A 27,387-nucleotide genomic window follows, 5' to 3' on the forward strand; every position below is an offset into this window, starting at 1 on the left:
TCTAAATTTCAAAGGGTCCTTTTTTTAAATGTTGATTAGAGGGCTTTTTTGTCACTCAAAAGCCCGCTGGCTCATGCACCCGATGTCCATCTTTAGGCAACTGTTGTGTAATCTGCCATGGCCTCCGGGTGCAAACCATGGAATCAATGATACATATCCAAATCGGGGCTATTGTTGAATCTCAGTCGTCGATATATAAAGAGATCTCGAGATTAATTTTTCCGAATCCCGAGATTAGTGTTTTATTAATTATTAAAAATTATAAACGCACAGTTTCGCAAGGTATGCATGCGAGCGAGGCGTTGGGATTGAATTTGGGTCGGTCAATCCCATGGGTTGCACCCCGTTGTAAAGGGGAGGATGACTCTTAAGGAGCACTAACGGCAGTAAACAGCAAAAGCACGGGGATGAGGTGCTTCTTCAGGAGAGCCTTCAGTTGTCGCTACTACCATCAGCTCCGTGTGTTCCTGATCGCGGGTGAACCTTCGGGCGATGTCATCGGCTCCCGCCTGATGGCCTCCTTAAACCAGCTGCATCCTTTTGGTCTCAAGTTTGCTGGAGTTGGCGGGTACGGAAATCATGTCTTCACACACACACACACACACACACACACACACACACACTTTTTTTTGTTTTTTTGTAAATCACTGGTGTTAATTTACCAAGTGGGAAACCTCAACACGAGGAAAACCCACTAGAAGATGATATACAACAGAAGGGAACACTAGTGTTCTCATGAAAAGAAAGCTAAAAACATTCAAAGAAATTTCTGGAGGCATAAAGCCAGCCTCCAAGGCATAGTGTAATGATTGCCCAAGCGACAATTTAAAGTGGTGAAAAGGATCAGCCATAGAGCCATGAAACATCTGAAGTTTGTGCTGGTATAGGGCCCACAAAGCCCAAAACCTGACCCAGCTAAAGAATACCTCAAACTGAGAATGCCGAGGCTGTATCACACCAAAGAGCCAAAACCGTTTATGAAAGGCACCTGAGGGGAAACGAAGATGAAGGTCATCCGAGAGCCTACAATAGAAAAGATGAGAGTGTCTACACTGCCATAACATGTGCGACACTGATTCCTCAGCAACACCACATCGGGAACATGAAGAGGACGTGATATCCCTTGCCTGTAGGAAGCGACCAATTGGAAGAGCACCCACCACACATCACCATAGGAAGATGCGCTCTTTCAGAGGCAAATGATTCTTCCATATACGAGACAAAGTGCGTTTCCACCACAATCTGGATTCATGAATAGTCCATGACAGGCTGCCATGCTGCACTATCCAAGCATCCGCTTGTAAGAAGGCATAAACACGGCCAGCGGACAAGTGATCAGAGGCACCAGTCGAGCAAACGAGAATCCACGATGCATGGAGGTATTGGGGCAAAGTCCACAAGCATGGACTGAATCTCCCGCCAAACATGATGATAATGAGGACCCAATGTGAAGCGCCGAGTTGCATCCCGAAAAGGCAAAACATGCCCATCAATATCAACCACCTGATCAACTTGCGATAGTCCTTTTGGAGAGAGGAAGTGTAACAAACTTGGACACTCCAAGTCAAGAATCAACCGCGACAGCACCAAATAACCACTTCAAAACAATTCACAGATCACAATAGATTTGCACTGGCCCGGCGGAGTTCCGTGCCTAGAGATATTGGCCCCAAAGACTGGCGCCCCTTTCGGTATTTCTTTTTATATTAATCAATCATCAAAGTACAAGAGAGCGGTTAGGGTTTCACTCTCAGACTCTGCGTCCAGATGCTCTGAGAAGTGAGGCCCTCACCACTAATTTAAAGGTTACAAGGGATGCCCAAAAGTAGAGCCCCAAAAGCTTTTAAAATCAAAAGCATCAGTTCTCTCTCTCTCTTGAGAGTCTTTTCTCTTTTTTTTTTATTAAAAAAAGAGCAAAAGCAAAATTCGCGTCGCTCACCATTTTCAAATTTTTTTTTTTTTTTTTTATAATAATAATCCGCCTCCGCGATTTCTGGAATTTAGGGTTTTTGGCAAAAATTAGGGTTTGCAAGAATTTTAGGGTTTCTGGCAGAAATTAGGGTTTCTGCTGTCCGCCACGTCATCACTTTGTGACATACCCCCCTCTTGAAAGCATTGTAATCGACCGCGATTACGCCTGCAAAACCGACAAAAGCCATAAACCGTCTTAGCAGACACTGACTGTTAGTACCTACGTACTAGGAACACACATCTAGCACATGTACAAAATCGACAGTCACATCACACGACATCACAGGACATCACCAGACATCACAGGACATCACATGACATTCAACATTCATTCGGATCTTAGACCATGATTTATCGGCAATGTAGCTAGCAATCACATCTAGGTCCAATCGGGACCTCATCGATGTCCGATTGACTAACCCCTATTGCAACCATGTCTATTCGAGATCAATTAGACCAAAATGCTGCAGTCATTTCGTCTATCAGTTCCTGCACTCACAAGAAGTCAAGAACAAATCAGTATCATAATCAGGAATTCCATTTCATAAAGTCATCCAGCAGAAGACTGTCAGCTCTCAGTATCCCTGAAGCTCAAAGAGACATCAGTGACTTTAGTATCAAAATCGAGGCATCTGTTGACAAAAGAGCGGAGTAACTCCCCTCTTGTGCATCCCACTGCACCAGATCTTCGGCCAAGCTGAATTCTGGGTTCCATTTGGAGTAGACTATGCTAAACCAAAACATCGAGGTAAAGTTTCACAATCCGAGGAGTATCTGCTAGGTCCTCCTCCTCCATCCACTTCGCATCAAATGCAGGAAAGTTCTTGAACTTAACCAAGAACCCGCCTTCGGACTTTACCCTTCTTCGTATCATTATGTGCCAAAATCTGTTCAGAAACAAGGATCTCCTCGTTTTCTTCCACTTTGGGTTGCTCATCAGGCTCCCCATCATCAGGCACATCACCCTTAACAGGTTTCAAGAGACTCACATGCAATGCACTGTGAATCCTCCAAGTATCTGGCAGTTTCAATCGGAAGGAGACATCATTTATCTTGTCAGTAATCTGGAAAGGTCCGTAGTATCACATACTAAGCTTTGGAAAAAGCCTCTCCTTTCCCTTGTTCTTTCGTAGGCGTGCCTTCTCAAAACGTAAGAGCACCCAATCATCCTCCTTCAATTTCATGTCGCGACGATGGCGATCCGCTGCCTTTTTCTGTCGTTCTTGAGACTTCTGCAAAGTCTCGCGAACCTTGGCAAAAGCCGTATCCAGATCTCGCGTATATTCATCCGCTTCAAAGATCTTATCTTTCGTGCTCAGGAAGGGTGGAACCTTTGCAGCACCTTCAACAATCTCAAATGGCGCCTTCCCTGTCGACGAGTGTATCGTGTTATTGTAGGCAAATTCCACCAAAGGTAAATATCTTTCCCATTGAGTCTTCTGATCTGAGATATAAGACTTCAATAAATCTAGAACCACTGAATTGGCAATCTCGGATTGCCCATCAGTCTGCAGGTGGAACGATGACGAGAACTGCAACCGCGTGCCAATGTTCTCCCAAATTGCCTTCCAAAACAAACTCGTAAATCTGGGGTCTCTGTCGGAGACAATTGTCTTAGGCATGCCATGTAATCTGAAAATCTGGGCCACAAACAGTCTCGCTAAGTGATCCGGCTTGACTGTTTTCTTCACTGGAATGAAATGAGCCTGTTTGCTAAATCTGTCAATAACAGTCCAGATACCATCGTGACCACTCTGTGTTCTCGGGAGATCAAAAATGAAATCCATCGCTATACTTTCCCAGGGGCGGGTGGGTATGGGTAAAGGCTGTAACAATCCCTGTGCTTTATGCCTGTCAAACTTGACCTTCTGGCATACCAAGCAACTGCGCACAAACTCTTCCACATCTTTCTTGAGTCTCGGCCAAAAGAAATATCTCTCTACCCCTTTCATGGTGGTAGCAATGCCGCGGTGACCCGTAAAGGTGGACAGTGGCATTCAGTCATAACCTTTTCCCTCAACGGCTGTGTAACGCACAACATAGTCTTTTTCATCAAGTAGCCTTCCCGAAGGGAGTATCCCGCTACTGTCTCCCCATCCCGTATCCGTGTAAAAATATCTGCAAAATCTGTATCTGTGGCATACTGATCGACCATATCCTCGAAGCTCCTATGATGTATCGCGGAAATAGCCAGAACCAACGGTTTCCGAGACAAAGCATCTGCCACCACATTCTTCTGTCCCTGCACATGGACAATCTGGAAGTGAAACTGTGACAAGATGTTCGCCCACCGCATCTGCTTTTCCGAAAGCTGCTTCTGTGACAAGAAGTAGCGCAAACTCTGATGGTCTGTAAAGACAGTAAAATCCGCTCCGAGTAGGTAATGCCGCCACTGAGTAAGAGCATGGATAACCGCCAAAAGCTCTTTCTCATAAATCTGTGCTGTCATCTCCGGCCTAGAGAACAAACGGCTCTCGTAAGCTATGACATGGCCTTCTTGCATCAAGACCGCACCCAGACTACGACCACAAGCATCACAATATACTTCGAATGACTTCTGCAAGTCCGGCAAAGTCAAAATAGGTCCCGTAGTCAAATTTCTCTTTCAATGTCTCAAAGGCAGTCACCTCTGTGGGTCCCCACGAAAAAGGTACTCCTTTCTGTGTCAAGATATGCAAAGGGGAAGCAACCTCTGCAAACTTTCGTATGAACCGCCTGTAGTACGAACACAGTCCCAAGAAGCTTCCAACTTTATGGACATTCCTCAAATCGGGCCAATCACGGATAGTCTCTATCTTGGCCGGGTCCATTTGCACTCCTGCTGCTGACACAATGTGTCCCAAAAAGTGTATCTCTGGTAGGAAAAAAATTCACTTTTCTTTGCATTAATCACTAACGTGTGATCTCGTAATGCCTGAAAGACTTGAAGCAGATGATCTCTGTGTTCTGCCTCATTCTTGGAGAAAACAATGATGTCGTCAAAGAAAGTGCCAACAAATAGCCTGTACTCTCGAAAAATCCTGTCCATCATCCGGTTAAATGTCGCAGGAGCATTGGTTAAGCCAAAAGGCATCACCAAAAACTCAAATAACCCAAAAGTCGTCCGAAAAGCTGTCTTGTAGACATCTCCTGGCGCTATCCTGATCTGATGATATCCACTCTTCAAGTCAATCCTGCTAAAGCACGAGGATCCCTGTAACCTGTCGAGTATATCATCGATCCTAGGAATCGGAAATCTGTTCTTGATGGTGATTTCGTTGAGAGTGCTATAATCGATGCACATTCTCCAAGATCTGTCTTTCTTCAAAACCAACAACACTGGAGAGCAATACGGTGAAGTACTAAGCTGGACAAGACCCTTTTCCAAGAGGTCTTTCACTGAGTTCATAATCTTTTCATTCTGTACTCGGCTCACACGATAAGGTGGCCGATTCGGTGGCGTGCTTCCAGATATCAGATCAATGGTATGATCTTCAGGCCCTCTCAAAAGCAATCGGCATGAGCGTGGAGAAAAAAATCTTGGCGTTCTTTTCTTCAGGTCAAAACATATTCAACCTTTATCCATCGTTCAGTTCTCCCAAAAGAATGAGTAAGAAAACTGAAGTTCATCAAGTACAATCTCTAAGCCCTTCATTTATCAAAGTCGCTTTCTCGGCCCGGTAGTCAACCACGGCGTAGTTCTTGTGGTACCAAGGGATCCCGAGTAGAACGTCACTCACGTGCCCTGAACACCCCTGTCATTGCAAACGAAGTTTGCCAATGCTCGGTGTAATGGCAACATCCCATCCGGGTGCCAGTCGAACTACCTCCGCCTGTGGCGTCAGTCTGTCGGGCGCAGTTCCAAATCGAGCCGCCAATTCCAAGTGAAAAGAAGTTGGCCTTGGCTCCTTCAAAAGAGCTTCCTGATCCTTCACTTTGTCCCGAAAGCGGCAAAGTTTGTACTTTCATTCATTAGATTCGGTGCAGGTCCCACGCCATGTGGTACCAGTTCTGCTTTTCTATCTGCCTTTTCTGCCACATTCCTCAACTGCTCTCGAACTCTCAGACCTGTCGTCGTCTTTATCTTTGTGTTCTTTCTGTGCCTTATCAGGGCACTTTGCGGAAATATGTCCATGTTCCCCGCATCCAAAGCACTTCCCCTCGCTCTCTCCTCAGGAGTAAGCTTGGGTCGTGCATCCTTTTTTTTCTCTGGGTTGCTCTTTTTCATTCTACTTTCATTCCCAGAAGTCTGTTCGGCTCGTTGTGTCATGGCCTCATCTGTGGGGTAGGTCAGACTGCCAGAGTGAATGGCAAAGCCCCGCTTCGCATGACTCATCAACTCTTGAATAGAAGCTGACTTCTGTTCCAAGCAGTGATTTCGGATCTCTGTAGGTAGACCCAAGGTAAACTGCTCAATCTGTTCTCTGAACGAGATCTTCTTGAATGAAGAGGCGGGTAGAAAAGAGCTCCAAAATCTTTCACAATAAGAATTCACTGTATCGCTCTTGGTCATCCGGAGATGGTTCCAAGCAGCTCGTATATCTCGCTCAAACTCTTGAGTCAACCAAGAAGAAATAAAAAGCCTCTTGAATTTCAGCCATGTAACTGGCACAGTCTTGCTTAATAGAAGCGTGGACCACCAAGTACGAGCATTCCCCTTAAAGTAAGAGGCAGCTCTCCGAATCTTGGAGTGCTCTGAATAGCGTCCTCCCGCGAAAGCGATGTCAAACTGCTGTATAAAAGACAAAGCCTTCGAAGCATCTGAGTATCCTCAAAAGTATCAAACTTGATCGAGTGGCCACCTTCCTTAAACTCTCGGACTTTCTTGCTTTTATCTTCGAGAAAGTCATACTGGTTGGCTTTGTAAAAAAAAATTCTTCTTGTTCGCATAAAACTTTCCGTCATCGGAGTCTGAGCTGTAAGTAGACGAGTCCTCAGTAGAACTGTCTATCTCTGGGCGAGATGTAGCCTTCTTTGCCTTTTTCTTGCCCTTTCCGAAGCTTTGTGTCTTGCTTCACTTTTTGCTTTTTTCTGTCTTCTTCGCTCTAATCCGAGGAGCTAGAAGAACTGTCAGAAGAAGAAGAAGAAGAACTGGGTAGGTCTTCAAACTTGACGCGCTTCTTCAATTTCTTTGCCTTGTCAAATGTCGACCGACGACCTAAATATCCCGGGAAGTCAGTGTCTTTCTTCTGCTTTTTGCCGTGCTTTTTGGCTTTCTTTTGCGTGTCAAAAAGCTTAGCAATCCGTGTATCAACCACGTTCTCCAGTTCCTTCTCCGTATATTTCTTGGAGGCAGAAGGTTTCTTGAGAGCGGGTTTCGGGAGTGGTGTTGTGGTTCTCTGCAACTCCATCTGTACCTCTTTCAAAGAGGTCTGGTTCATATATTTTGCCATCTTCGGGTCCTTGGCAAAATTGAGCATCATCTTTGTTGCATCGCCAATCAATTGACGACACTCCATCTCTCTTTGCTCCGCCTGAGTAGGCCGAGGCGGGCCATACTCTCTGTCTGAATCTTCGTTGTGATCCCAGCCTGCATCTCCAGATGCAGAGGGAGTCGACTGATCATTGCCTGAAGCCATAGGTGCCGCGGAAAAAAATTCGGGGATCGGATTTCCCGTAGAAGAGAAATCGACCGTGCTCTGATACCACTGTAACAAACTTGGACACTCCAAGTCAAGAATCAACCGCGACAGCACCAAATAACCACTTCAAAACAATTCACAGATCACAATAGATTTGCACTGGCCCGGCGGAGTTCCGTGCCTAGAGATATTGGCCCCAAAGACTGGCGCCCCTTTCGGTATTTCTTTTTATATTAATCAATCATCAAAGTACAAGAGAGCGGTTAGGGTTTCACTCTCAGACTCTGCGTCCAGATGCTTTGAGAAGTGAGGCCCTCACCACTAATTTAAAGGTTACAAGGGATGCCCAAAAGTAGAGCCCCAAAAGCTTTTAAAATCAAAAGCATCAGTTCTCTCTCTCTCTTGAGAGTCTTTTCTCTTTTTTTTTTATTAAAAAAAAAGCAAAAGCAAAATTCGCGTCGCTCACCATTTTCAAAATTTTTTTTTTTTTTTTTATAATAATAATCCGCCTCCGCGATTTCTGGAATTTAGGGTTTTTGGCAAAAATTAGGGTTTGCAGGAATTTTAGGGTTTCTGGCAGAAATTAGGGTTTCTGCTGTCCGCCACGTCATCACTTTGTGACAGGAAGTATGCCTGACGAGGAGAGCGCTGAGTCAGACTGGTTGAGAAGACCTTACTCCAATGAATACTCTCCAATCTCAGAGAATTCCTAGAAGGGAATCGACGACCATGCCATGATAAATGCACTGTAATAGCCTCCAATTAACAATAAGGGAAGAAGCAAAGGGGCAGCCTGAAATACGACCTTCAAGCTTGCCAAATATGACCTTCCAATACGATGTATGCCAATGACCAAAAGCAGGTGTAACAATATTGGCGCATAGATAAGAAAGCATTTGAGTCCAAGGTTGCTGTTGGGCCACCAGAACAGGTAACAACATAGAACGGGTAACAACATGGCTTTCCTGGCGTAGACATGTTTTCGTAAATCCAAAATATTCAATCCCCAAGGCGCTTAGGAGTGCATATTTTATCCATAGAAAGAAGCCTAAGGCCTTTACGACGAGAGGAGGTGCGCCAAAAATACTCCATGATGCATGACATGAGGCTATTCAATCTTTGTTGTGGCCAAGATAAGAGAGGCGGATAAAACTGCACATATGCCACAAGAATACATTGGACAATTTTGAGACGCACATGTAGTGGCCAGGTAGATAATTTCCAGTAATCCAATTTAGATTCAAGGTGATACCATACCCAATCAAGCTTATGCTTAGCAGACACATTTCATTCAATTGAATATCCCAAATGACACACTAGTGTGATAGGAAACAATCTCACCCGGGCATAATACCTTGTGCCATTCATGAGCATTGAGAGGGATCAACCTGGATTTGCGAAAGTTAACTTTCAGCCCAGCCGCCAATCCAAAGAGATGGAGAACATGCATAATTTGCTGAGCATCCTCATAATGATTCCGAGGTGTGAACAATGAATCATCCGTATACCCTTGACTAATAAAATGCTTTCCAGACGGCAGTGTCAGGCCATGCAAGTCTCCAGCTGAGGTTAAGGACTCTAAATGCATAAACAAAGGATGAGTAGCAATAGCATAAAGCAAAGCACTGAGAGGACATCCTTGCCTGACAGAACGACCTAGAGACCAAGGATCAGTAATGTAACCATCAAGCAAACCAGCGGATGTGCTATGAGCAATATAAGAAATACACCACCTGCGCAAGTTTAAGCCCAAATCCAAGCTGCATACCTCAGCAATGTAGTCCCAAAGGACCGAGTCAAAAGCTTTTTCTATGTCAACCTGCATGGCCAGCACATCCTGCTTGGTGTACTTTGCATATTCCATAGGAAGAATGACATTTGCCAGATTATTAGTAATTTGGCGTCGTGGAATAAAACCATATTGAGATTGATGTATGCCTGAATGCAGGTAATCTTTGATACAATTAACAAGCATCTTGGCCATTAACTTATAAACAATAGGCATGAGAGTGATCGATCGCCAATGGGAGAACTCCTCACATAGGACCAGTTTCGGCAACAATTTAAGAAAGCCCTCTTTCTAAGAGGATGGCATCTGCTGTTGTTCCCATGCCCTATTCACCATAAATAGCAATGGGTCCTTGAGATGATCCCATGATGAAATGAAAAACTCAACAGTGAGTCCATCCCAACCCGGGGATTTCCCACGGCCCAAATGCCTTAAGCTGCGTTGCAATTCCTCCTCAGTGGAAGGAACCTCAAGCTCCTGTGCTTGCTGCGGGGAAAGGATTGGATTTACATGCGATAGACAAAAAACGTACTTGCCGTGCTTTCTGTGAAAGATGAGTAGGAGCCGCAAAAACAGTCCCATGATGTATCACCAAAGCTTCAATAAGCTTCTGCATGGAAGAAGTCCACTCCCTAGATGGAAGTTTAATTCTTTTGATAGCTTGATTTTGTCTAGTATGATGTAAATGCTTGAAAATCTGCTTGGAAGCACAACCTCTATTTTGAAATGCATGCTATCTAGCTCTAGTTTGCCACTTGGTCAGTTTTCTTTGATCATCGAGACGCAATATATTTTGAGCTGAAAATAATTCAGCCAGCTGAGCTTCAGAGAGCTGAGAATTATTGACCATTTGCATTAATATTTGACATGTACTTTTAGCATGCTGCACTTGCCTTCGTTGGCGTGACATCTAGACTTTTCCGTACTCTTGAATGACATGTTGAACTCGCATAACAAAACGATACCAAGCCATGTCAATATGACCATACATCTGGAACAAAAGAGGCGAAATGGTATCCACAATCATATTGCGAAAGGTTGACAAATATGCATTATCGATATGTAGCAACCGCTTCTTGGGTAATGTGGTAGCATCTTGCATGTAGACAAAGTGTAATGATACACTTATGGGAGCATGATCTGAGATGCCAAGCATATAATCAATACTCATTTCACATATATAGTCCTCATACTGTTGCATATGCAAAATATACCATTGATCCAAGCGAGCACGATAAGAGGACAACGCTTGTGCTGGAAAGTGAATCCTGGATCATTCTTATGCAAAGAATACCACATATCCAATGCATTACATCGCGACATCAAGTGATCCCATGACTGCTTTTCCACGGCTAGCATATGAGAATGACCAGTCGTATTATCCCGAGGATTCGGCGCATTATTAAAATCCCACAAAGAAATGCATTCGAGCGCCAATTGTAATATGCCATATCATTCCATAGCTTGCCCTTTCCGCAGAAGCTGTATAAGCATATACACCTGCAAATTCAAAGACTTCCCCATTCACCATACATTGGATTACCATCCACTCCCATCAGGATCGTTAAAAGCCAGAATTGGTTGCAGTTCATGACGAATAAGCATAAGCACTCCTTAGTAATCGCCAGATCCTGCATAGGCGATCAAATACCCCTCGTAGTAAGATATCTGGCCAGCATACTCATGCTGATTATGTTCTTGTAAAACTACGATGTTTGCCTTACATGTATGTACATATTGCCAAGTAAGCCGCCACTTTGCGTGATTGCTTAACCCACGCACATTGTATGAAATGCATTTTAAAGAGCTATGCAGTATAACTAATATGTACAAAGGTCAAAGAAAGAGGATAATTTAATTGTTGCTGTGCATAAGCACATCCTCGTCGACCAAAGGTGGATGAGGAAATGCTACCTGATAAGACTTCGGCAATATCGAATGGGATGTATTGGGCGAAGAAGAAAGAGGTCTTGAAGTATCCTCTATGACTACATCCTTATAGGAACGAACGACCTTGTCCCAAGCCTCCGCCAAAGACTTGTTATCGTTGCAGAGAAGCTTCTTCTGAGAGAGGTTGGGAGAGGAGGAAGAAGGTACATAATTGCGTAAAGAAACCTCATTACGTACTTTAATCACCTATTTGGGAACTATCCAAGCCTCTGTGACTAAGACGGGGGTCTTGCCTTTATCTTTACTCTTGTCTTTCGCTTTATCCTTTGTCGTTGTCTCTCTCTCTCTCTCTCTCTCTCTCACACACACACACACACACACACACATCAATCACAATGTAACCACGCATACCCACCCACACATTCACACTTAGATGCACGCGATTACATCAAGCAAATGTCGTTGATTTAGCTCGAGTATCTCAAAGATGTACAATTTTTGACATTTTATTCAGCTCTAGTATCTCAAAGACGTACAATTTTTGACTTTGCCACACCATCCTCCAAAGACACATTAGATCCTCAAAGATGTCCGTTACACCAACCTCCAAAGATTGATGAGGTCCTCTAAGCTCTGCCAAGGAAGTAGGAATCACCACCTTAGCACCATCTTTGGCTACTCAATCACGTCATGAACTATGAAGTTAAGGTCATAGGTCTCCAATACCGCCTCCATAAGCACCTTCTAGCCCTGGTAGTTGATGGCATCCAACTATTGGTCGTGTGGAAACATCGGCAACACCAGAACCTTCTTCTCAAGTAACTCTTGCAACTCCTCGCTATGAGTAGACTTTCGTAAACGCTCCAAAGCATTATCCACTACTGTGTATGTCTTCATAGATTTTTTCTTTAGTGTCTCCATCACGAGAATTCTTTGGTCGTGTGGAAACATCGGCAACACCCGAATCTTTTTCTCAAGTAACTCTTGCAACTCCTCGCTATGAGTAACTTTCGTAAACGCTCCAAAGCATTATCCACTACAATGTATGTCTTCATAGATTTCTTCTTTAGTGTCTCCATCACAAGAATATTTTTTTTTGGTTTGGTGCCATCATCAAGACACGTTGAGGTCGCAGAGCAATCCTCCGTAGATAGGTACAACCTGGGTATCAAGGTTGCAAGCAACCTCTTGTCAAAAGGGGGATTTACTAACGTCAGGTGCAATGGAATTGAAATGGTGAAGATTTAGGTTTTACACTTCCAAAAATCCTTTACTTCTTTTCCTTGCGTTAGTGATTCCTTTTAGCTTGAATGATGGTTCCTTTTACTTTTCCGTGAAGAGAGGGAATGAGAGAGAGCGATAGAGATGTGTGTGTGTGTGAGAGAGAGAGAGAGAGAGAGAGAGAGAGAGAGAGAGAGAGAGAGAATTACATCCGATGGGGTCCCAACCAACCCTCTCAAGGGCCCCCCACACCGTTGCCGATGTGGTATTTACTTTTGATTACGTAAATGGAGCATACACAAATGCAATACCTCAAGTGCAAACTCTACTGACTCTGTAACGGACTTGGATACTTCAAGTCAAGAATCTACCGCGACAGCACCAAATAACCACTTCAAAACAGTTCACAGTTCACAATTTATTCGACACTGGCCCGACGGAGTTCCGTGCCTAGAGATATTGGCCCCAAAGACTGACGCCCCTTTCGGTATTTCTTTTTGTATTAATCTGAGTTCAAAGTACAAGAGTGCGGACAGGCGCTCACACTCAGACTCTGCGTCCAAATGCTCTGAGTTGTGAGTGGCCAGCCCGCTTATTTAAAGGTTACATGGGATGCCAAAAGCAGAGCCCAAAAGCTGTTAAACTCAAAAGCTTTGAAAAAATAAAGCAAAGGTTCTTCCTCTCTCTTGCTTGTAAAAATAAAGCAAAAGAAATCTCTCTTTCTCATCTTGCGTAGAAAAAGCAAGTCCAACATTGCGTAGAAAATAAAGCAGGACTTTCCCATGCTGAATTTGCCCAAAAGCAGCGCCGCAATTCACGGAAGTCGTTCAGCCTGCCACGTGTCAGGTTCTCCGCAATTTGCGGGCCTGTCCGTACCCTGCAGCCACGTCATCAGTACGGCAGCCTTCACTTAGGGTACTGGGCAGCCACGTCACAAACTGCATTTAGGGTTTCCTGCAGTTAGGGTTTTCTTTAGCATTGGGCTGAGCCACGTCACAGTTTGTGACATACCCCCCCTCTTGAAAGCATTGTAATCGCCCTCGATTACGCCTCCAAAACAGATAGAGGCCATGAACTGTCTTAGCAGACACTGACTGTTAGTACCTACGCACTAGGAACACACATCTAGCACATGTACCCATTGACAGTCACATCACATGACATCACGGGACATCACATGATATTCAATATTCATTCGGATCTCAGACCATGATATATCGGCAATGCAGTTAGCAATCGCATCTAGATCGAGTCGTGACCTCATAGATGTCCGATTGACTAACCCCTATTGCAACCATGTCTATTTGAGACCATTTAGACCAAAATGCTGCAGTCATTTTGTCTATCAGTTCCTGCATTAAAAAACAAGTCAAGAACAAATCAGTTTCATATTCAGGAATTCCATTTCATAAAGTCATACAGCAGAATACTGTCAGCTGTCAGTATCCCTGAAACTCAAAGAGACATCAGTGACTCTAGTATTCTAAAAATCAAGGCATCTGATGACAAAGGAGCGGAGTAACTCCCCTCTTGTGCATCCCACTGCACCAGATCTCCGATCAAGCTGAATTTTGGGTTCCATTTGGAATAGACTATGCTAAACGAAAAGCTTCAAGGTAAAGGTTCACAATCGAGGAGTATCTGCTAGGTCCTCCTCCTCCATCCACTTTGCATCCGATGCAGGATAGTTCTTGAATATAACCAAGAACCCCCTTCTTACTTTACCCTTATTCTTTCTGTCCTTATGTGCCAAAATCTGTTCAGGAACAAGGTTTTCCTCCACTTCGGGTTTCGCATGAAATGCATTGTGAATCCTCCAAGTGTCAGACAGTTTCAGTCGGAAGGAGACATCATTGATCTTACAGAAATCTGGAAATGTCCGTAGTATCGCATACTATGTAACAGACTTGGACACTCCAAGTCAAGAATCAATCGCGACAGCCCCAAATAACCACTTCAAAACAGTTCACAATTCACAATAGATTTGCACTGGCCCGGCGGAGTTCCGTGCCTAGAGATATTGGCCTCAAAGACTGGCGCCCCTTTCGGTATTTCTTTTTGTATTAATCAGTGTTCAAAGTACAAGAGTGGTTGGGTCTCGCTCTTAGACTCTGCGTCCAGATGCTTTGCAGAGTGGGAGCCCAATCCACTTACTTATTTTACAAGGGTTGCCAAAAGCAGAGCCCCGAAAGCTTAAAATAAAGCCAAGGTTCTTTTCTCTCACAAGCTCTCTTGAGCTTTCCAAATTAAAGCAAAGTTTCTTTCTCTCTCTCTTTTTGCGTAGAAAAAATCCATCAGCTGGCCTTCCGTAAATCACGCCGCAAAAAGCGGGATTCTACCATACGGTGCCATGTGTCATATCTGCGCATTTTCCGGGTTCTGCCTTGCTGCCATTAGGGTTAGGGTTAGGGTTTTTGCAATTTTAGGGTTTCTGGCAGGTTTTAGGGTTAGGCTTTCCAGAATTAGGGTTTTCAGCAGCAGTTAGGGTTTCTGCTCTCGGGCAGTCACGTCATCACTTTGTGACATACCCCCTCTTGAAAGCATTGTAATCGCCCTCGATTACGCCTGTGAAACAGACAGAGGCCATAAACCATCTTAGCAGACACTGACTGTAAGTACCTACGTACTAGGAACACACATCTAGCACATGTACCAATCGACAGTCACATCGCACAACATCACAAGACATCACTAGACATCAGAGGACATCACATGACATTCAACATTCATTCGGATCTTAGACCATGATTTATCGGCAATGTAGCCAGTAATCGCATCTAGATCCAGTCGGGACCTCATCGATATCCGATTGACTAACCCCTATTGCAACCATGTCTATTCGAGATCAAGTAGACCAAAATGCTGCAGTCATTTCGTCTATCAGTTTCTGCACTTAAAAAGAAGTCAAGAACAAATCAGTATCATATTCAGGAATTCCATTTCATAAAGTCATATAGCAGAATACTGTCAGCTTTCAGTATCCTTGAAGCTCAAAGAGACATCGTGACTCTAGTATCAAAATCAGGGCACTGCTGACAAAGGAGCGGAGTAACTCCTCTCTTGTGCATCCCACTGCACCAGGTCTCCGGCCTGAATTCTGGGTTCCATTGATTAGCCTCGAGGTAAAGTTTCACAATCTGAGGAGTATCTGCTAGGTCCTCCTCCTCAACCACTTCGCATCCAATGCAGGATAGTATGTGTGGGTGAGGGTTTGTCAGCTCAAACGGTATGCATAAATATTAAACCCACACAACTGTACATATAGATGAGTAGCCCTTGAGCTGGGCATCACGTTTCTGCATTCAAAAGGTGAGAGAGGTGCATGAGAGCGGAATCATTGTGCTACATTGAACAGAGGAGAAGGCAAGCTTTCCATTGAAACTGTGATCACCTGTACCCACTACTCACACACACAATAACACTGATGGGGGCTTTTCACAAGCCAAGCTCCCATACCCCTCTTCTCTCGTCCCCACCCCATGAAAACCCCCTCTTAGGGAGGGAGTGATAAAAGACATTGGAAAAAGTAAGAAAAAAATAAGGTATGATTATGTAAATATATGAGAAAGGTAAAATAGGCCACCTCACGCCTGCGGGGCAGCCCATCCCCACCTTGCCTCCTTTTTCTTCACTGTTGCCCCGCCGTGTGTCCCTTTTCTTCTCTTCCACTCAAAAGGTCAACCCCCTCTCTCTTCCCCTTGTCCTTTCTCCTTTCTCTCTCCCCTCAAGCTACCCCACCTCTCACCAATAATGTATTCTAACTCACCAATAATGCACCCTAACTCACATGCAACTTACCTTATTTTCCAAAATAGTATACCCCACCCCCCCTTTCTCTCTCCTATCATATCCCATGACCCAAATACCCCCCTCTCTCTCTAAAGGGCGCCATGTCTCTTGTCTTGTAGCTAAATAACCTCCCCCACACTCACACACACTCAGTTTCACTAAAAAAGGTGCCCACAGACCCATCCCCACCCGGTGGTTACCTGATTTTTCTTGTGTTCACACACATTTGCACACAGATTCACCTCTGAACACACTCCTCTCTCTCACCTCTTGTAATTAGTTTATTCTCCATGTCACCTCTCACTTTTTTTCATCAACCCATCTCTCTCTCTTAGTCTCTCTCTCATGAGACTATTGTTCTGGCACATATACACACAGCCAGACAAGTGGGGCCCACAGTCACATGGCCTATGTAGATAATGATTTCTTCATTTCTAAATTCTAGAATTTCTCCCCCCCCTCCTCCCTTATATAAAGAGGGGTCACCATCACACAAAAACACACAACATCACCAAAGAACACACTATGCACTGTGTGTGCCTAGTGCACACACACACACCCACACCATCACCATCACCGCAATCACCATGCTTGTCTTGAGCATGACCTCTACACCCTTGGCTATGGAAGATGAAGGGCAACTAAATGAAGGATGATGGCCATAATCCTCGTGCGAGTCTTTGCCATCAACTCCCACCTATCCGCCATGTGCTCTACCACTCTCTCCCTTCTCATTCCCCTACCCTATGCTCCCCATTTCATCGCTTAATTCTCTAAATAAAGCTTGAGGTTTTGTGAGTATGTTTTCTTGCAATGTTTTGTCCATGTGAGGTGTGCGGAATCGTCACCTAGTCTTGTGTTTTGGAGTGAGCTTGTGTATGTGTGAAGGGTGTGCGGATTCGCCATCCTTTTGTGATGCCTAAGTACTAAGCCGCTATACCCCCTCCCTCACTCTCTCTCTCTCTCTCTCTCTCTCTCTCTCACTTGATTTCATTCCCTTTCCTTTTCATCATTACTCCCAAGCATCCATCTCTCTTGGATGAAAACTTTGTTATGGTGGTGTGTTGTTTGCGTCCTAGCCGCTGAAGCTAGGTGGTGCCCCCTGTTTGCTTTACCATGACAGGCTCGAGGCGCGCCATTCGGTCCCCGGTGTTTTAGAGGCCGTCGGGGTTCGGGGTTCGCTTTGCTCCCGTCATTTGGTGCCTCCACTGAGGATCTTTTCATGAAACCCTTCAGTTTACAAGACTGAAACCCTTAAACTATTGTGAATGGATGAATGGCTAGCAGGATTTGCTAATTGGACGACAGAAGAAGAAGAGCTCCAAGCACAACTAGACGAACTCCGCATCTCCATCGAAGCTCGAGTGCCAGGCGTAACGGTAATCGATTTGCAGTGGGAGAGTCAACCAACATGCCAAACCCAGTGGATATACATAGGCCAAGTGCCAAGAAGAAGAAAGAGAAGGTCGAAACCATGTCCGCAGCCTACAACCAACCCACAACAACAAAATGGAAGGAGCTCTACACAATAGAGAATCAACACTATTCTACTTTGAGAATCGGGTAACTCAAGTCACCGAGGTAATTATCACAGTCAGTTTTCAAGTCGCACCTGATGCTGCAGCACAGATAACGGAAGCATTGGCTCACACTCTCACTAGAGAAACTAGGGATCTACTGAGTTTGTTTCAGGAAAGAACACCACCCTCTCCCACAAGCTTGGACAGTGACTAAGCACCTCTAAGCTTCACATGAATCAGTACAACCTACCTCAAGACAGATCACACATACCAACACGTGTACGTTCAATCAAGGTAATACTGGATTTGAAGGCTCACTACCAGCACGTCATTGACACCATGCCGGGTGGGGAGCGGTTTTTGGAGGTTCTGGCATCAGATCAACCATTTGTCTTACCTTTGGTACAAGGCAATGTACCGTTTGAAGTTTTAATCTATGTCCTAGTATAAGAGGGTATACACGCCTCCTTGTAAAGAAGAAAAAAACTTTTGCAAGTTAAGCAGTGTGTCTTTCTAGCTCTCTCTTAGTAATCATGGCAAGTGTAGCATTTCCAACATTTAAAGAAAAGAAGGGGGAGGATTTGGTAACAGACTTCCTAGATGACTTTGAAGTAGCATGTGTAGTGAGCAACAAAGATACGGATGAATCCCGGGTTAGAATCTTTAAGCATCTCATGAAGCTAGAAGCTAGATCATGGTACAATGCACTTCCACAAGCAACCAAGGATGACTGGGAACCCTTAAAAACCACTTTTAAGAGGCGCTTTGGGGGAGGTACCACTTCAGAAAAGTTGTGGGACAAGTTGAGAGACTTGAAGCAGGAGGGTCTTTTAGAATATGCCACCTATGAGTCCAAATTTGTGGATTTGTGGGAACGGTGGGTTGAGTCACTGGCTAGGGGGGAAGCTGCACCCGATTTCCTAAAAAAAGATCGGTTCACGCATGGCTTATGGCTGCTTCTTAAGGAGAAGGTGAAAGGTAGATTCCCGGCTACGTACGAGTTAGCCGTTGAGATTGCTCGCCTTAAAGACAAGAAGCTGCGAATGAAAGCCAAAGAAACCGAGTCAATAGAATCAGGAACATCGCGTCGACCAGCAACTACGACAACCACCATTCCACCACCACCACCGGCTCTTGGGGTAAGAGATGACCAACAAGATATGCTGGCCCATATTACTGACCAACTGCAGAATTTGTCTGTCCACTTAATACAACAAGGGAGGAGTCAAGAAAGAGATCAAGACCCTGGAAGAGCACGACGACAAAACAGGGAGTATCATTGCTACAACTGCGGAGAAGACGGTCACGGTATGTACTATTGTCCTAAACCACGACAAAACTATAATAGAGGAGGTAGGAGGAACCATTGTCACCCCCTAGAGAAAGAACACCCCCACCCCGAGCACCACCCCCACCAACACAAATTCTACGTCCACCCCAGACACCACTACAAGCATCCATCCCACCTCTTCCACCAGCCCCACCACCTGATCGCCCTGTAAACATCTTAAGGCTAGAAGAGAAAGGAAAAGCCATAGTAGTGGATCCGCCCAGAGCAAAGGAGAGGGACAAGGGTAAGGAGAAGGTAACCTTTTTAGAACCACTTGAAGCCATGACTGTGAAAAGAGCTAGGAGGGAGAAAGCTACACAATCAGATGATGAGAGAAGCATGAGAGGAGAAACTAGCAAGAGGCCATCCAGGCCACGACGGAAATTGGGCATCACCGACTTCCAGCTAGGGGAAAGTTCTAAGCCCTATGATCTAACATTGGATGTGGCAGAGCAAGGACCGAAGATTACATGGCTATAGCTGCTACATCTTGCACCAAAAGTAAGGCAACAATGGTCTAAAATGGTAAGTACAAGACGCTCCAAAACAAAGGTAGCCGGAGCAATTTCGGGATGCAACATGGATGACATCCTTCCAATTGTCGACGTAAACATAAAAGGAAAGAGGGTTGGAAACACCTACATTGATGGAGGTGCACAAATCTGTGTAATGAGCGAAGCTATGATGCTTCGATTAAGGCTCGAGGTTGACAGGCCTTCTCCATGCAAGGCAAAGATGGCAAACAACGCAAAAGTAAAGTGTGTGGGTGTGGTAAGTGCCGTGAAAATCAAAGCTTTCAACACTGAGGTAGAGGTAGATGTTTTTGTAATGCCTACTAAGGGGGAGGGCTATCCACTAATTTTGGGAAGGCCATGGTTGATGGCTATGAAGGCAAAATAGGACTGGGGTACTGGCCTTCTACGCATGACCGGTAAGAAAGGGGAGACAATCTACTACGACATGAGGATTGGCAAGCAGAAGCAAATGAATCTGGAAACATCGGCAGATGAAACTACTAGCGAATCTTCCAGTTCTGAGGAGGAGACCACATCCACCGACGAAAGTGACAGTTCCATTGATGTGATGGGTATCATTATGAAGGATCCACAAAGGGTAAGCACAACTGGTGATCCATCACCAAAAGGGAAACCCAATGAAGAGGAGAGAAAATCACCTGGCCTAGGAGGAAGTAGGTTGAAGGGTATGTTGTCTACGGAATTAACACTTGAGGAGAAAGATAGTTTTTTGCAAATGTTGATGGGATTTCCTAAACTGTTCATTGACAACTATGAAAGAATCACAGGAATTACAGTGGTGGAACATCATATTAAGCTGAAGGAAGGGGTAAAACCAGTTGTGCAAAAGCTACGACGATTGGGGGTCATACAAGAAAAGGCACTCTTGGCCGAGGTAAGGAAACTGCTGGAGGCGGGATTCATCTATCCTGTAGAAAACTCAGAATGGGTGTCACCCGTAGTGGTGACGCCTAAAAAGAATGATAAGTGGAGGGTCTGTGTTGACTACAAACCACTAAATGCAGCTACAAAGAGAGACCACTTTCCTCTCTCTTTCTTGGATGAAATTCTGAATGAAGTAGCGGGTTTTGAATGCTATACCGTCTGTGATGGTTATTCTGGATACTTTCAAATACGCATAGCCTTGGAAGATCAGCTAAAAACCCCTTTTATCACGCTATGGGGTTGTTTTGCATACAGGGTTATGCCATTTGGTCTCATAAATGCACCTGTCACATTCCAAAGATATGTCACATATGTTTTTCAACCGTTGTTTGGAACATCCATAAGAGTGTTCATTGATGATTTTTGTATATATAGCTCCCGTATTTCACATTTAGAAAAGGTAACTGAAGGTTTGGCCAGGCTGCAGAGCCTAGGTGGGCAATTAAATGTGGATAAATGCCACATTGGGGAGAGTAAAGTCATTCTACTAGGCCATGAAATTTCAGCAAAAGGTATCAACGCCGACCCAAGTAAGGTGTCCGCACTCATAGCCCTACCTTCACCAACGACCGCACGTCAACTGGTCTCTTTTCTACAGAAGGTGAGGTACTTAAGTAGATTCATACATCTACTATCACAACTTGTTCTACCACTGCAACAACTCACTCAAAGATCAACTTTCACTTGGGACGAGGAAAGCGAACATCACTACAACAAGGTAAAGGAGGTCTTAGCCACTCTGCCAACTATCTCACCACCTAAGTGGGATGAAAAATTCTATTTCACCTCAAGTGTTGGTGATGACTCATTGGGGGCTGTGCTACTCCAAAAGGATACGACGACATCTTTCATGAGGCCAATCTACTTCTCTAGTTGAACGATGACAGCAGGAGAGAAAGGTTTCACCCATGTGGAACACTTAGTCCTAGCTCTTAGATTTGCAACTACAAAGTTTAGGTCATATTTGCTGCCTAAGCAATTTGTGATTCTAACCACGGATGAAATATTTCCCTATGTTGTACAACACATGGATGTGTCTGCTAGAATTACTAAATGGCTAGTTCGTCTGCAAGAGTTTGACTACACGGTACAGGTAGAAAGAACGACAAGGGCAAGTTTGGGGGGACTCATGACCTACCAAGTCTTTGAAAGGAAGGAGAAGTCCGATTACCTCCCGTACCACCGATGGTAGAAGGAGCATACTCTCTCTACTTTGATGGAGCCTACAAGCGAGCGTCCGACAAAGCAGCTGCAGACATAGTGGTCTTTGATGACAAAGGGACAAAGGTATTTTCGTTGGGCCAATTGTTAGATTCACATTCTAACAATGAAGCTGAGTATGCAGCACTAACCAAGGGTCTACAATGGTGCGTCTCGCAAGGTGTACAACGCCTTAATGTATTTGGGGATGCTCTACTTCTGGTAAGGCAAGTAAATGGAGCATGGACATGCAAGAATCCTAGTTTAAGGACTCACTTAAGTGGTGTAAAAACCTTGTTGGGTAAGTTTGAAGAAGTTCAAATACACCATATCCCAAGGGCTCAAAACCAAGAAGCAGATGCCCTAGCAAGTGAAAGACTACAGGAAGTGGTGGTTGGAGCAATAAAACTAAAGCTCTCTCTATTTCAAGGAAGTGATGCCTTGCCTGACATCATGCATTTTTTGGAAACAGGGGAATGCCCATCAGATTTAACAAAGGGACAGAAGCAATGGCTGACGCGGAAGGCCACAAGGTATCAACTCATCAATGACGGTTTGTACTGTAAGGGTAAGGACCAAATACTCAGGAAGGTCCCTCTCTCTCAGGAAATCACGGGAGTAATTGCTAGCTGTCACGACGGGGTTTGTGGTGGTCACTTTGCCCTAAACATAACAAGTAGGAAAATCTTGCAGGCAGGCTTCATATGGCCTAGCCTCAACCGTGATGTACACCACTCGTGCAAAACATATAAGTTGTGTCAAAAGGCGGGCACTAGGTCACTTATGCCTGAACCACAGACACCTATTCTCTCATATGGCCCATTTGAAAAATGGGGTATCGATGCCATTGGGCTATTACCTAGGGCCAACTCAGGAAAATTCTACATTATCATGGGGGTCGACTACATGACTAGATGGGCAGAGGCTACAGCCACCACTAGAATCACAGCGGTAGAGGTAGCTAAATTTATCTACGAGCACATATGTTGTAGGTTTGGCACACCTTTAGAGATCATCTCTGATAGAGGTCCAGGTTTCAGAGCAGACTTGGTAGGAGAATTAATGCAGAAACTGGGCATTACAAGGAGGCACTCTTCACCATATTACCCTCAAATGTAATGGCCTAGTTGAAAAGGTAAATGGAATGGTTTCTAAAATTATTACCAAGCAGGTAAACAATCATCCTGGAGACTGGGATAAGTATCTACTACCAGCTTTATGGGCCTACAGAACTTCATTTCGTACATCCTTGGGATTTACACCGTATCATCTAGTATTTGGTAAGGAAGCAATCTTGCCCATTGAAGTGCAACTACAAAGTCTCAGAGTAATGGCAAGCCAGCTTCAACAGCCCAACATGCATTTGAGAGATCACATCATCAACTTGGAAAGACTGCAACTGGACAGAGAAGAAGCAATAAATTATTATGCAGCACAAGCAGAGCATAGACGGCTTAGCTTTAACAAGCATCTCGGGAAAAAAGAATTGAAGAAAGGAATGTTGGTGCTCCGCTACGACAATCGCTTCGACACGCGCAAGGATAAGAAACTCCTACTCCGATGGGAAGGTCCTTTCATCGTCAGGAAAAAGTATGCCAATGGAAGCTACCAGCTTATGGAGGCTGATGGAAAACTTCATAAAACCAGGGTAAATGGTTGGCGACTTAAACCTTATTTTCTTCGATTTGACCAGGCTCCACCTATTGACATTCCAGATGAGGACACACCATTAGCCGCCACCTCCGACGATAATGATCAAACAGATGAGCTAGAGACATGAATGCCTCTAGCCAAAAGGGGAGGGCTAATGATGGGGGCTTTTCACAAGCCAAGCTCCCATACCCCTCTTCTCTCGTCCCCACCCCATGAAAACCCCCTCTTAGGGAGGGAGTGATAAAAGACATTGGAAAAAGTAAGAAAAAAATAAGGTATGATTATGTAAATATATGAGAAAGGTAAAATAGGCCACCTCATGTCTGCGGGGCAGCCCATCCCCACCTTGCCTCCTTTTTCTTCACTGTTGCCCCGCCGTGTGTCCCTTTTCCTCTCCTCCACTCAAAAGGTCAACCCCCTCTCTCTTCCCCTTGTCCTTTCTCCTTTCTCTCTCCTCTCAAGCTACCCCACCTCTCACCAATAATGTATTCTAACTCACCAATAATGCACCCTAACTCACATGCAACTTACCCTATCTTCCAAAATAGTATACCCCACCCCCCCTTTCTCTCTCCTATCATATCCCATGACCCAAATACCCCCCCCTCTCTCTAAAGGGCGTCATGTCTCTTGTCTTGTAGCTAAATAACCTCCCCCACACTCACACACACTCAGTTTCACTAAAAAAGGTGCCCACAGACCCATCCCCACCCGGTGGTTACCTGATTTTTCTTGTGTTCACACACATTTGCACACAGATTCACCTCTGAACACACTCCTCTCTCTCACCTCTTGTAATTAGTTTATTCTCCATGTCACCTCTCACTTTTTTTCATCAACCCATCTCTCTCTCTTAGTCTCTCTCTCATGAGACTATTGTTCTGGCACATATACACACAGCCAGACAAGTGGGGCCCACAGTCACATGGCCTATGTAGATAATGATTTCTTCATTTCTAAATTCTAGAATTTCTCCCCCCCCTCCTCCCTTATATAAAGAGGGGTCACCATCACACAAAAACACACAACATCACCAAAGAACACACTATGCACTGTGTGTGCCTAGTGCACACACACACACCCACACCATCACCATCACCGCAATCACCATGCTTGTCTTGAGCATGACCTCTACACCCTTGGCTATGGAAGATGAAGGGCAACTAAATGAAGGATGATGGCCATAATCCTCGTGCGAGTCTTCGCCATCAACTCCCACCTATCCGCCATGTGCTCTACCACTCTCTCCCTTCTCATTCCCCTACCCTATGCTCCCCATTTCATCGCCTAATTCTCTAAATAAAGCTTGAGGTTTTGTGAGTATGTTTTCTTGCAATGTTTTGCCCATGTGAGGTGTGCGGAATCGCCACCTAGTCTTGTGTTTTGGAGTGAGCTTGTGTATGTGTGAAGGGTGTGCGGATTCGCCATCCTTTTGTGATGCCTAAGTAGTAAGCCGCTATACCCCCTCCCTCACTCTCTCTCTCTCTCTCTCTCTCTCTCTCTCTCACTTGATCTCATTCCCTTTCCTTTTCATCATTACTCCCAAGCATCCATCTCTCTTGGATGAAAACTTTGTTATGGTGGTGTGTTGTTTGCGTCCTAGCCGCTGAAGCTAAGTGGTGCCCCCTGTTTGCTTTACCATGACAGGCTCGGGGCGCGCCATTCGGTCCCCGGTGTTTTAGAGGCCGTCGGGGTTCGGGGTTCGCTTTGCTCCCGTCAACACTTACGAAGTCAAAATCAGCCCCTTCTCTTGCCTTGATGGATTTTGGGTGCCCCCGTTAGCTCAGGTGTCTGGCAGATGCACCTGGAGCCGCCAAGTGTCCTGTTTGCCCTTTTGAGTTAATTTCCTAGTACTCACCAACTTATAAAATATCGCGTGGGGTCTAAATGACTTTGAACCGAGCGTAGCCACCCTTTTACTACATGGATTTCAGTGCTAATTGGCCCAACCAACTTGTGGTGACCTGGCCTTCATTGCTGCGAGTGAAACTCTCAGCCGTCAACCGTTTCACACTGGCCATACAGTGTCCGGCCATTTGTGACTTTAAAAAGAGGGTCCCAAAAATTAAAATAAAAAATCAAGGGAACGAAACCAACAACTAAGGTTAGTGGTCGTCACAGCCTCGTGGCAGACCTTTAAAAGAGCCTTCCATGTACACACTCTTTGAATGTAGTATCAATGAATCCATCTTTCCTTTTTCTCAATTACATTTGTTCATTGTGTCTACACATCACCAATGCATCATCTGTTTATTATCCTTAATCACTACTGCATACAATTTTTTGCTTCCTCCTAACTCATGCACACAAGCATCATTGCATAGATGTGCTTATAAATTAGACAATGTCTGCATGTGATGGGTGGCGAGCCCCATAATCCAAGCCTTATCCTACCCTGACTCATGTCTAAAAGTTTGATCATTCCTTGTATGAACAGGGGTTTTAGTATATAAATGGCCACGTCCAAAGTGAAATACATCAACCCTGTAAGAATCCACTTGAGAAGACACAACTCTTTAACTACTTTTCACTACATATAAAAAGCGTCATTCTGAAACTGTGTTAGGGGCCCTACAAAGTAGCGGGCATTTGAGCATTTGTAAAGGGTTGTCATTCTTTTTAACTTGGGTAGCCCAATGCTGAAATTTTCGTAACAGCAAACACTGTGCTTACAGTTTCTTTATGTCTTTAAATGTTTTTTGTATCTTAGATATGTCTGCATAACATTCTATGCTGTAATGTTATTCTGATTTTTTTTCTTTGCAGTCCCTTGATGGAAAAACAAGGTCTGACATCAGAGTTTCCAATGGATGACCTTTCAGTCATGGGTGCCCTTGAGTTGCTTCCCCACTTATTCAAACTCCGAGTAAAGTATTATGGCTTTCTGTACTAGCCGCTGCTCTTAACAATGGCATCTGGTATGATCTTCTCAAAGCATAGGACATCTGCATCTTACAGGCTCGGTTAAAGCAAACCCTGGTAGCGGCAGAAATATTTCAGCCTGACATTGTTGTAGCTATTGATTCCAAAGGATTTTCTTTTCGTGTGCTTAAACAGTTGAGAGGTACTGTACGCATTTGCTTTTCCTGCTTTAGAGAGGTTCCAAGGTTGATTTTTCAGTACTTTGTTGCTTGCATATCTGATACAAGAATTTCTTGTAGCAAAGTGTATGGAGCAGCAACGGAACATCCCTTTGAGCATCCTTTATGTGGCTCCCTCAGTCTGGGCTTGGAAGGGTGGTGAAAGACAGTTATGGAAATGGATTGGTATTGTGGATCACATTCTTTGTATCCTTCCATTTGAGGAGTCACTATGCAAACAGAATGGCTTGGCAGCAACTTTTGTGGGCCATCCTGCCCTTGAAGATGCATTTTTTGATTCTAATGTATGCCCTAATTCTGAAGATGTCTTGTATTGTGTATGTCGATGTTGAAAGAATGGGCCATGAATATGCAGGAAATTTATGTTCTTTGTGGTCTTCAAACATGCCTACAGCTTATCTTATGGCCAAGTTAACTATCAATCCATTTGATGTAGGAGCAAAGCTACCAAGACAAAACAGTTTGGAAGTCACTGATCAATTTTGAAGATAGATGCATACACTCTAAAATTCACAACTAAAGATAATGCAATGATTATCTGGAAGGGTTATTGATATTGCTTTTGCACACATCAAGTTTTATGTGCAGTGGAGTTTAGTTTTGTGTGTACTTTTTGGATAGTGTTTTGTGGGCATGCTGTTTCATGATATTGTTTTTTTATTTTAACTTTTTCAGAGAGCCAACAGTTGGACATTGAAGTGGCATATAGAAGGAGATAAGAAGAACTTTTTCTCATCACACGGCCTGCCTGAAGGTAACTTTGTTGTTTTTCTGATGCATAAAAAGGATCCTTCTTGTAGTTTTTGAAACTGCCCAATGCGCTACATTACCCCTAACGTGAGGGAAACTGTACCAAAAATGGAGACTCTCTTAGGATGAAAAATTAGAGATATACGATGGCT

The 27,387-nt window shown here is 44.4% G+C and overlaps 1 protein-coding gene across 2 annotated transcripts in view; it reads left to right on the forward strand.

Annotated features, from left to right (window-relative positions):
* The first annotated feature begins 302 nt into the window (after window positions 1–302).
* Window positions 303–27,387, forward strand: part of LPXB (lipid-A-disaccharide synthase B) — a 29,897-nt gene continuing 2,812 nt past the window's right edge. Inside the window, exons 1-5 of one of the 2 annotated variants that reach the window (XM_086482698.1) lie at window positions 303–568; window positions 26,151–26,250; window positions 26,343–26,448; window positions 26,546–26,769; window positions 27,161–27,239. In XM_086482698.1, the coding sequence (XP_086338824.1) occupies window positions 408–568; window positions 26,151–26,250; window positions 26,343–26,448; window positions 26,546–26,769; window positions 27,161–27,239 (670 nt within the window). In that variant the 5' untranslated portion in view covers window positions 303–407. The remainder of the gene's footprint in view (window positions 569–26,150; window positions 26,251–26,342; window positions 26,449–26,545; window positions 26,770–27,160; window positions 27,240–27,387) is intronic. The other variant, XM_086482697.1, reaches the window with a different exon arrangement.

Source organism: Adiantum capillus-veneris, chromosome 15 (assembly GCF_014529385.1).
Source record: "Adiantum capillus-veneris isolate H3 chromosome 15, ASM1452938v2, whole genome shotgun sequence".
Classification (NCBI taxonomy): Eukaryota; Viridiplantae; Streptophyta; class Polypodiopsida; order Polypodiales; family Pteridaceae; genus Adiantum; species Adiantum capillus-veneris.